The 9,308-nt window shown below is 69.7% G+C and overlaps 3 protein-coding genes across 7 annotated transcripts; 2 read left to right on the top strand and 1 right to left on the bottom strand.

Annotated features, from left to right (window-relative positions):
* Window positions 1–288: 288 nt before the first annotated feature.
* PREB (prolactin regulatory element binding) lies at window positions 289–3,971 on the top strand. 2 transcript variants are annotated; one of them, XM_015615842.3, is made up of 9 exons: window positions 289–462; window positions 689–881; window positions 1,705–1,916; window positions 2,320–2,400; window positions 2,476–2,600; window positions 2,968–3,141; window positions 3,210–3,282; window positions 3,355–3,514; window positions 3,609–3,971. In XM_015615842.3, exons 1-9 carry the CDS (start codon window positions 328–330, stop codon window positions 3,701–3,703), a joined length of 1,248 nt encoding a protein of 415 aa, XP_015471328.1. In that variant the 5' UTR covers window positions 289–327; the 3' UTR covers window positions 3,704–3,971. The 2 variants fall into 2 exon arrangements, with proteins under 2 accessions (XP_015471328.1, XP_015471327.1); XM_015615841.3 differs by having other exon boundaries at window positions 2,473–2,600.
* CGREF1 (cell growth regulator with EF-hand domain 1) lies at window positions 3,955–6,185 on the top strand. The gene is made up of 5 exons (XM_015615840.3): window positions 3,955–4,760; window positions 4,994–5,065; window positions 5,240–5,310; window positions 5,394–5,515; window positions 5,593–6,185. Exons 1-5 carry the CDS (start codon window positions 3,967–3,969, stop codon window positions 6,025–6,027), a joined length of 1,494 nt encoding a protein of 497 aa, XP_015471326.1. The 5' UTR covers window positions 3,955–3,966; the 3' UTR covers window positions 6,028–6,185.
* An 86-nt stretch (window positions 6,186–6,271) lies between these two features.
* KHK (ketohexokinase) lies at window positions 6,272–9,091 on the bottom strand. Of its 4 annotated transcripts, none has more exons than XM_015615844.2 (8): window positions 8,917–9,089; window positions 8,719–8,835; window positions 8,375–8,509; window positions 7,795–7,867; window positions 7,477–7,623; window positions 6,788–6,876; window positions 6,555–6,623; window positions 6,272–6,444 (listed from the first exon to the last, which is right to left on the bottom strand). In XM_015615844.2, the coding sequence occupies exons 1-8, from the start codon at window positions 9,030–9,032 to the stop codon at window positions 6,288–6,290; spliced, it is 903 nt and encodes a 300-aa protein (XP_015471330.1). In that variant the 5' UTR covers window positions 9,033–9,089; the 3' UTR covers window positions 6,272–6,287. The 4 variants fall into 4 exon arrangements, with proteins under 4 accessions (XP_015471330.1, XP_015471331.1, XP_033367388.1 ...); XM_015615845.3 differs by having other exon boundaries at window positions 6,335–6,444; window positions 6,788–6,890; window positions 8,917–9,091; XM_033511497.1 differs by having other exon boundaries at window positions 6,335–6,444; window positions 6,555–6,712; window positions 7,528–7,623; window positions 8,917–9,086.
* Window positions 9,092–9,308: the final 217 nt, after the last annotated feature.

Below are 9,308 nucleotides of genomic sequence, written 5' to 3'. Positions count from 1 at the left end.
CCCGTGCCCAGGACCCCGTTTCCCGGTGGATCCCCCATCCCCGCACCCCCAATCCCCGGTCTGTCCCGTGCCCAGGACCCCGTTTCCCGGTGGATTCCCCATCCCCGCACCCCCAATCCCCGGTCTGTCCCCGGTCTGTCCCGTGCCCAGGACTCCGTTTCCCGATGGATTCCCCATCCCCGCGCAGTCCCCGCTGTCCCACGTGACCTCCAGGCCCCGCCCCTCGCGCCCCCCGTGGTCTCGCGCCCGATTGGCCACACCCCCGGGGGATGGAGCGTGACGTAACAGCGTGCTGAGGTCACGGTGCGCTGACGTCACGTGCCTGTCATGGCGCCCCGGCGTCCCGCCGAGCTGTACCGGGCGCCGTTCCCGCTCTACACCGTCCGCCTGCACGCGCGGCGGCCCCTCGCCATCACCGCCGGCGGCGGAGGCGCCGCCAAGACCGGCATCCGGAATGGCGTGGTGCGGCGGAGCGGGGACAGGGCTGTGCGGAGAGGGGGCGCGGGAGGCTGAGGGGCTCGGAAGGGCCCGGTGTCTGAGGGAGCGCTGAGCGCGGCGGGGCCCGAGGGCTTTGGGGTGTCCGGGCTGCGGGCGTGGGGCGCGGACAGGCCCGGCTCCCGGCTCCCGGCGTGCGTGTCCCCGGGCAGCCCCCGCGCCGGGGCCGTGACCGGGCCGTCCCGCCCCGCAGCACTTCCTGCAGCTGGAGCAGATCGGGGGCCAGCTCAGCGCGTCGCTGCTGCACTGCCACGACACCGAAACCCGCGCCACCATGACCATGGCGCTGGCCGGGGATGTCATTGCGGCCGGGCAGGACAACAGCTGCCACATCCTGCGCTTCAGCCTGCAGGAGCCCGAGGGGCCGGCTACCGCCGGGAAAGACGGTGAGACATCGGTTCACCGCGTGTCGGTGAGAGACGCTTGGCCCCGGAGCTGTGGAGTGCTGTCGGGATGGCTCTGAATTCCCCTCCTGCCTGCCCTGAATGCTGTGGGGAGGGCTGAAGGGTGTTTTGGAGATAAGGTACTCTGTGAAAACCTCATACCCACCCTGGATCTCCCCTGTGCCTGCCCTGAATCCCCCTCCCCTTGCCTGCCTTGGGTGCCATGGGTGCCATGGGGCAGGATGGCTTGGGGATGGGGCACTGCCTTGAGCCCTGGCTGCCTGTCCTGAACCTTCTTCTCTGTGCTTGCCCTGGGTACCACGGTGAGCTCTGGGGACGGGACATTGCCCTGGGGCTCCCTTGTGCCCCCCCTGCCCCTGGATGCTGTGGCCAGAGTGTGGGGGGCTGTGGGGTGCTTTGGGACCGGGGTACAGCTGTGGACCTCCCATGCTCACCCTGGATCTTCCCTGTGCCTGCCCTGGGTGCTGGAGGGCAGGGAGTGGGGGTCTGGGTGTCTGTGGGGAGGCTTGGGGATGAGCATTGCCCTGAACCCCTCCATCCCTCTCATGGACCTGCCCTGTGCCTGCCCGGGGTGCCACGTGGAGCTTTGGAGATTGGACGCTGTCCTGGAACCCCCCAGTGCCTGTCCTGGGTGCCGTGGGGAGCTCTGGGGATGGAAGCCCCCCATGGCCTCGTGCCTGCCCTGAACCCTGCCGTGCCTGTCCGCGGTGCAGTGGGGCAGGGTGTGGGGAGCCGTGGGGCTGCAGAACGTTTTGGGGAGGGGCTCTGCCTCGGACCCCCTGTGGCAGCCGTGTCCCACCCGCAGGCAGCGAGGAGAAGGGGGCGCGGCGGCGGCGAGGCCCTGCCGGGGGGGCACAGGGGAGCTCGCAGAGCCGGGCCCGCGAGGTGAGGGTGGAGAGCCTGCAGCGCGTGCGCACCGACTTCAGCCCCGACGCCCTGCAGAAGGCCGTGCGCTTCAGCGCCGACGGAGCCCTGCTCGCCACCGGCGGGGCTGACGGCTTCCTGCGCCTCTGGGAGGTGGGCACGGGCTGTGGGGGACACAGGGGCAGCCAGGCTGGACAGCGGGGCTGGGGGGCACGGGAGAGGGAAGGTGGGCAGGTGAGAGCAGAGGTGAGCATGGGGGAGCTAGGGCAGACACAGGGAGCTGGGGGACGTGGGGGAGCCAAGAAGGGGCATGGGGGAATGGACGGGGGCACGGTGGATTGAAGGCCAGGCACAGGGCCGGGGGTGGGCAGGGGGAGCTGGGGACAGACACAGAAGAGCAGCGGCCGCCGTTGCAGTGCCGATGGCAGCACACGTTGGGCAGGGACGGCCGATCAGCAGCACCTGCAGTTTCCTAACGCTGCTCCCCCCACACCTGCCCGGGACTGCGGCAGGGCCTGGCCCGTGCCCAGTGCCCACACCAGCTCTGCCCCTGCAGTTCCCCAGCATGAAGAAGACGTTGGAGTTCAGAGCCCACGATGGGGAGATTGAGGACATTGCACTGGGCCCTGACAACAAGGTGGGTGTCAGGTGGCTCCCCAGGTCCCTGGCCCTGCAGGACAGTGGTCTCAGACCCCTGTGCTGTGTGCAGCAGGTGGTGACGGCGGGGAGGGACTTCCAGTGCTGCGTGTGGCAGCAGGACCAGCTGGTGACGGGGCTGCGCTGGCACGAGAACCTGCCCGGCATCCCCGACAAGGCCTATCGCTACCAGGCCTGCCGGTGAGGGCTGGGGATGGAGCCGGGGGGCAGATCAGAGGGCTGGGCTTGGGGCACTGGGACTGGGCTGGGGACAGGGCAGGGGGCTGGGGCTGGGGCCATGGTCTTCAGGGCTGGGTCACGGGGCAGAGAGTGGGGAAGGAGCAGTGGGAATGGGCCCTCCCTGCCTGCTGCCCTGCCCTGTCACTGTTCCTGCTGGGTGTGTGGGATGGGGTCTCTTAACCTCTGTTGAAAGCTGTACGGGGAGGGGGCTGGGGCCAGGTTTGGATTGGGAGAGAGGTGGTGCTGGAGGGCTCCATCCCATGTACCCCACATCCCCGTTGTGCCCCGTGGATCTCATGCCCCCTGGTGCCCCTCTCCCCTGCGGCAGGTTTGGGGCTGTGGAGGGCAGTGCTGGGGCTCTGCGGCTCTACACAGTGCAGGTGCCCCACAAGCGGGAGCGCCGCCCCCCGCCCTGCTACCTGACCAAGTGGGATGGGAAGAGCTTCCTGCCACTGCTGACGCGGCCCTGTGGCTCCGAGGTGGTCTCCTGCCTCTCCATCAGGTACCCCAGGGCCAGTGGGTACGGGGTGGGGGCCATGGCAGCCCCCACTCACTACCCTCCCCTCATAGTGATTCGGGCACCTTCCTGGGGCTGGGCACAGTGACGGGCTCCGTGGCCATCCACATTGCCTTCTCACTGCAGGTGAGCTGGGGCAGGGGCATGGGGCAGCCCCACTGGCCCCCAAACAGCCCCTCACCTCTTGTGTCCCCCCAGAGGTTGTACTACGTGAAGGAGGCCCATGGCATTGTGGTGACTGACGTGGCCTTCATCCCCGAGAGCTGGCCTGGGCGGGAGCTGCTGGGGGGCCACGAGGCTGCCCTGCTCAGCGTGGCTGTGGACAGCCGCTGCAAGCTGCACCTGCTGCCCACCCGCCGTACGTCTGGGGGCTGCCTGGGGGCTGCCGTGCCTCTGCTCCCTCCTCTGCCACGGGGGGCTGCAGCTCCCTCTCACCCTTCTCTGTCCCACAGGCTCCCTCCCTGTCTGGCTGCTGCTGCTGCTCTGTGCCGGGCTCATCGTGGCCACCATCTTGCTGCTGCAGCTCGCCTTCCCAGGCTTCCTGTAGCCCCCTGGCCTCCGGAGGGACCCCCAGCGATCCCCCAGCCTCCACCTACCCCACACAGACTGTGAAGGACATGAGGGACCACCCCTGGCCCCGCTGTCCCCGCTGGTGCTCGGGGAGCAGATTGGAGCCAGGGATCCACGCAGGGCGCCGTCCCTGTGGGACTGTGCTGGCAGCAGTGCAGGGCTGGCCCCGCGACAGGGGGGTCCTCGGGAGAAGAGGGTCCTGCTGGCCCCCCCGCCCTGCTGCTGCCATTAAACTGGAGCATGAAGGCAGTGTTGTCCACGTGTGCTGGGAGAGCGGGCCTGGGGCTGAGGGCATCGCGCTCCGGGCCGTGTGTGCCCTCGGGGGCCGGTCTGTGCCCCCAGGGCCAGCGGGGCCCGTGTGTACCGGCACAGTCGGCGGTGCTGCTGGGGGGGTCGGTGCCGCTGGGCTGGCCCGGCTGTGCCCAGGACCATGAGGGGCTTGGGGGGGGGTCTCACCCCCGGCACGGCTGTGACCGGGCGCCCATCCCTGGCCCCAGTTCAGAGGGGCCGGGTCCCGGTTACCCCCGGGACGCCCTGCGTGGGGCTGGATCCCTGCTCCCCGCGGGCAGGGCAGTGCCGGGGCGGGCGGGGCCGCTCTGGCCCCGGTGGCAGGGCCGAGACGTGTCGGCTACGTGGCCCCGGGGCGGGGCGGGCGGCAGCGACACGCGAACGGGGCTGGGTGAGCGGGTACCGGGGGACACCGGCGGTACCGGGTCGGGCGCGTGCTGGGTGAGCGGGTACCGGGGGAGCGCTGGGTGCGGCGCGCTCCGCGTTCCCCGCGCGCCCTCCCACCCGTGCGAGCGCATCCCCGCCGTGCTGGAACCGGGGCAGCTCCCGGAGCCCCCGCCCCTCTCCCAGCGCCGGGTTCCCTCGGGCCCTCCCGCCGACCCCCGGGCAGGGCCAGCCCCGGTGTTCCCGGTGTTCCCGTCCCGCCGCAGCCCGAGGTGGCGGGTGAGGAACCTGCCGGTGATGCTGATCCTGCTGCTGCTGCTGGGGCCAGCGGCCTGGGCCGCCCCCAGGGAGGGGACCAACAGGTATGGGGGACACAGTTATGGAGGCAGTGGAACGGGGGGACACAGCTAAGGGAAGGCAGAGGTGTGGTGTTTCCATGGGTGCAGGAGCACAGGTGGACTACAAGACGGCCATGAGAGGGGCTCCCAGGCTGCACAGTGAGGGATGGCACTCGTGGATCTGCAGGGGCCGTGGGTGGGGGCGTCAGGCCGGCGTGGGCAGCCCCCCCACAGATAACCCCCTGTCTTTTGGCCAGGCCTGAGCCCCCCGTGGCCACAATCGTGGATCTGTACCCTGACCCGCTGAGCCTGGAGTCACCTGCACTGCTGTGAGTCCCTGCCCTGGGGAGCGCTGGGACCCCCAGCACGGCCCAGGGCAGTGCTTTGAGGCTGGGGGGACACGGTGGAGGGTGGAGGGCACGGACAGTGCCCAGCTGGCCGTGGGGCGAGGTGGGCCTTGAGGCAGGTGCAGAGCTTCCCAGCCCAGCCCTGTTCCCCCACAGGCTGCTGCGGAGCGCAGTGCGGAGCCTGGGGCCACCACAGCAGGACGTGGAGGCCATGACACGGGAGCAGGGTAAGGCCACTGGGGCAGGGATGGGGGGCTATGGGGCTCGTGGGGCCAGGAACCCCAGCCCCACAGCACCCCATACCCCACAGCCCTGCTCTACCTCTTTGTGCTCCATGACCACGACCAGAGCAGGCGCCTGGATGGGCTGGAGCTGCTGCAGTTACTTGGCACGGTGCTGGCACAGGCTGGGGGGCAGCCAGACCCTGACATGGTGGGTCCCACAGGGATGGCTTCTCATGCCCCAGTGAGCCCCTGGGCAGGCCCTCATCCTGTTCCCCACCCCTGTAGGTGGCTGCACTGGTGGACCAAGCCCTGGCAACGCAGGACCTGAATGGGGATGGGCTGCTGGACCCCTCTGAGCTGCTGGACCCCCCTGAGGTGCTCTTGCCTGGCCAGGATCAGGGACCCCCAGGACAGCCCCCCCTCGAGCAGCAGGCAGGGGCTGGGGCTGGGGCTGCGGCTGCGGCTGGGGCTGGGGGAGGCGCAGCATTGCCCAGGCAGGACCTGGAGTTGAGAAGCCCAGGACAGGCAGCCACTGAGGCTGGAGATCCCAAGGTGGAATCTCTCAGGGTGGAATCTCCCAGTGCTGAGGCCTTGGAGGCAGAAGTCATCCCTGAGGCCAAAGCCCCCAGTACTGATGCCACAGAGGAAGAGGAAGCCCCTGAGGCTGAAGCCCCTGAGGAGCAGGCAGCCCCAGCCTGGAGGGACCATGGGGAGGGGTAGGCAGTGGGGACTGTGGGATGCAATGCCCTGCCTGCTCCCTGCCCGACTCAGAGTGGCAGGGGGATGCCCCATGGCCAGGCTGCTGGGCCCAAGGAGGGCTGGGGGCATGTGCTCCCCTCTGTCATGCATCGGATGAGGAATAGAGGCACTGCTGGTGACCTTGGCTGTGGTCAGTGCATCCCAGGGGCAGGGGGACCCCAGCCAGGGCAAGGGGGGCCCAGCCAGGGGACACAGGAGGCAGTAGTGGCGCACGGGAAGTTTTACTGGGGGGTTGCTGGGTGCAGTAAAGATGTGGTGTGCCTGGGGGGTGCAGAGGTCTCCAGGCACAAGCTCAGACAATGCCATCGAAGCCCTGGATCCCACATTTCCTGCCCGCGATCTGGCAGCCGAAGGTGAGGGCGTCCTGCAGGGTCCTCCCTGGGGATGGGGCCCAGGATGAGATGTGGCCGTGCCGTGGCCATGCCAAACTGAACCATGGCCCTGTTGTGGCCATGCCATGGTTGTGGCCTTGCCACGGCTGTGCCCACCTTCTGCGAGCGCAAAGATGACGGCAGCATTGAAGGTGTCCCCTGCCCCCAGCGTGTCCACGAGGGTCTCTGGGGGGAAGGCGTCTGAGTGCACCAGTTCCCCGTCGGGCCCCAGGGCATCAGCGCCCTCCTCAGCCCAGGCGCAGATCAGCGTGGCCCTGGGGGAGTGTGAGGTGGGTCTGGGGCACACCAGTGTCCCTCGGCCTCCCGGCCCCTCTCAGCTGCCCCCCTACCCTGGCTGGATGCGTCCCCGCAGTCCCTGCAGGGCCTCGGGGGCCGATAGGTACCCGAAGTGCTGGGCCAGGTCCTTGCTGATGAACACCTGTGGGAGAGGGGCTAGGGCAGGGGGCAGGCCCCGGTACCCCCAGCCAGGTGGGATTAGACCTGTGCCCTGGTGCTGTCCCCAGACCCCAACTGTGCTCCCCAGACTCCACCTGCACCCCTAGATCCAAACCCCCCTCACCTGCACCCCCCGAGACCTGATTCCCCCTGACCAGGACTCCCAAGTCCCGTTGGGCCGCGCCCCCCGGATCTGACCACTCCCATCCACACCTCGCCCCCACCACCAGGACAGGAGATCAGGACAGGTGACCAGGACAGGCGATCAGGACAGGCGATCAGGACAGGTGACCAGGACAGGCGATCAGGACAGGAGATCAGGACAGGAGATCAGGACAGGAGATCAGGACAGGTGATCAGGACAGGAGATCAGGACAGGAGATCAGGACAGGAGATCAGGACAGGCGACCAGGACAGGCGATCAGGACAGGCGATCAGGACAGGAGATCAGGACAGGCGATCAGGACAGGCGATCAGGACAGGAGATCAGGACAGGTGATCAGGACAGGTGATCAGGACAGGAGATCAGGACAGGTGACCAGGACAGGTGATCCCGCCCCAATGCCCCGGCCCTGTCCCGCACCACGTGTCCCCGCCCCATCAGCGGCAGCAGCTCCTCCCGCGGCTTCTCCACCTCCACCGAGATCCGGACCCGCCGCCCCGGCGCCGCGGCCCGGTTGTGCCGCTCCACCCGATCCAGCATAGCGCTCTGCTCCACCGCGTTCCGGGCCTGCGGACACGGGCACGGCTCCGGCATCACCGGGGAAGTCCCGCGAGGCCCCTCGGCCCCGGGGATGCTCCCCCATGCGGGATGTCCCCCAGATTCCCTCCGGTCCCGAGGGATTTTCCCCAGCGGCGGGGATGCCCCAGATCCTAGAACCTGCTCGAGCCTCGGGCTCACCTCGAAGTGGATCCACTTGTATTGGGAAAGGTCGACCCGCTCGAAGTGGCGGGCTGTCAGGTCAGGCAGGTTCCTGTGGGACGGAGGCCAGGTGGGAGATGGGGACCCTCCGCCTGGCCGCGGCCGGGGCGAAGGGCAGTTCCAGGGGCCCTGGAGGGCCCCACGCGGACGGGACAGAGGTTCGGAGGAGGCACTGCCCGAGTGAATCATTAATGATGGCACCCGGGACCCTGAGCTGGATTCGAAGGGCAGCGCAGCCGCGGCCAGCTTGGGGCCTGGGGGTCAGCCGTGCCTGACGGCCCCTGACCCTTTGGCTCGGCTGAGGGAGTCAAGTTATCCCCATGGGGCCGAGCCGGCTGTCCTGCGCTGTGGCTCTGTGGAGGGAGCACCACCAGTCCCGGCAGCTGCACCGGAGGCGACAGGGCTGCAGGGACCATTGGCGGCGACAGGGTCCGCGCGATTACGGCGAGCCCCATCTGGCACTCGATAGCCCCGGCAGGCAGCGGGAGGGACCCTTGAAAGCGAGCCGGCAGAGCCCAGCGCTGCCCGTGGGCAGCGGGCTCGGGGCTGCGGCCCTTACGTGTCGTGCAGGACGATGGTGCGGGAGCCGCTGGTGGCGTTGACGAGGCAGCAGGCGCAGGGCACATCTCCGCGGGGATGCCACGCCACGTGCGCCGTGTCCACACCCCGCCGCTGGAAATCCGCCGCGATGAAACTTTGGGGGACAGAGAGCGGGGTGAGCGGCGCCACGGGGACGGCGGGCGCTGGTGGCGATGGCGGAGGCGGGCGGACCACCGGGGAGCCACGGCCACGCCGTCGCGCCGAGGGTCGAGGCCGACGGCAGCAACGCGGAGGGGCCGATGAAGTGTCCGGGCGGGTGAGCCCGGTGCTCCGCCGGCGGGGGAGGCTCCGCACCCCACTTACTCGGCGGCGGGACCGGGGGCCAGCGAGCCCATGAAGGCGCAGGGGGCTCCCAGCAGCGACAGCACCGTGCAGGAGTTGGAGGCGTTCCCGCCCCGCTGCCACCGCTGTGACAGGCACCTGCGGAGGGCGAGAAGCTGTGGTGGGCGCAGGGTCGGTTTGGGGGGCACCGGAGGAACCCCCCCCCCCCGTTGCCGGTACCTGGTTTCAGAATCCTCGGCTGGGAAATCCTTCACGACGCTGATGATATCCAGGCACACCAGCCCCACACACATGATCCGCCGCTTCCCCGCCGCGCCGCCCGCCTCTGCCGCCATCCCGGGCCGCTGCGGTGCAGGACCGGGACCGGGGCTGACAACTGGACCGGGACCGGGACAGGGACAGAATCACACCGGGCACGGGCAATGCCTTGGCCCCGCCCCCTCGCGCGGCCGCCAATCAGCGCCCGCCGCCGCGCCGAGCCCACGGGGGCGTGGTCACCGGACCCGCCCTGGACACGCCCCCGACACGCCCCCCACGGAGCGCCCGGGATGCACAGGGACACGGGGACGGCAACGCACGGACACACGGACACAGGGACACACAGGGACACA

Source organism: Parus major, unplaced genomic scaffold (genome assembly GCF_001522545.3).
Source record: "Parus major isolate Abel unplaced genomic scaffold, Parus_major1.1 Scaffold276, whole genome shotgun sequence".
NCBI classification, from domain to species: domain Eukaryota; kingdom Metazoa; phylum Chordata; class Aves; order Passeriformes; family Paridae; genus Parus; species Parus major.
Note: the sequence above shows the minus strand (reverse complement) of the source record. Positions and strands in the feature narration are given on the sequence as shown.

Excerpts from the sequence above, each read along its gene's own strand:
- PREB (XM_015615841.3), top strand. The coding sequence starts at position 328 with ATGGCGCCCCGGCGTCCCGCCGAGCTGTACCGGGCGCCGTTCCCGCTC. Across the intron at positions 1,917-2,319 it reads GCTTCCTGCGCCTCTGGGAG|TTCCCCAGCATGAAGAAGAC; the intron begins GTGGGCACGGGC and ends CTGCCCCTGCAG. Across the intron at positions 3,142-3,209 it reads GTCTCCTGCCTCTCCATCAG|TGATTCGGGCACCTTCCTGG; the intron begins GTACCCCAGGGC and ends CTCCCCTCATAG.
- CGREF1 (XM_015615840.3), top strand. The coding sequence starts at position 3,967 with ATGAAGGCAGTGTTGTCCACGTGTGCTGGGAGAGCGGGCCTGGGGCTG. Across the intron at positions 5,311-5,393 it reads GGCCATGACACGGGAGCAGG|CCCTGCTCTACCTCTTTGTG; the intron begins GTAAGGCCACTG and ends CATACCCCACAG. Across the intron at positions 5,516-5,592 it reads GGCAGCCAGACCCTGACATG|GTGGCTGCACTGGTGGACCA; the intron begins GTGGGTCCCACA and ends CCACCCCTGTAG.
- KHK (XM_015615843.2), bottom strand. The coding sequence starts at position 9,032 with ATGGCGGCAGAGGCGGGCGGCGCGGCGGGGAAGCGGCGGATCATGTGT. Across the intron at positions 7,868-8,374 it reads ACCATCGTCCTGCACGACAC|GAACCTGCCTGACCTGACAG; the intron begins GTAAGGGCCGCA and ends TCCGTCCCACAG. Across the intron at positions 6,445-6,554 it reads CATCTTTGCGCTCGCAGAAG|GGAGGACCCTGCAGGACGCC; the intron begins GTGGGCACAGCC and ends CCCCATCCCCAG.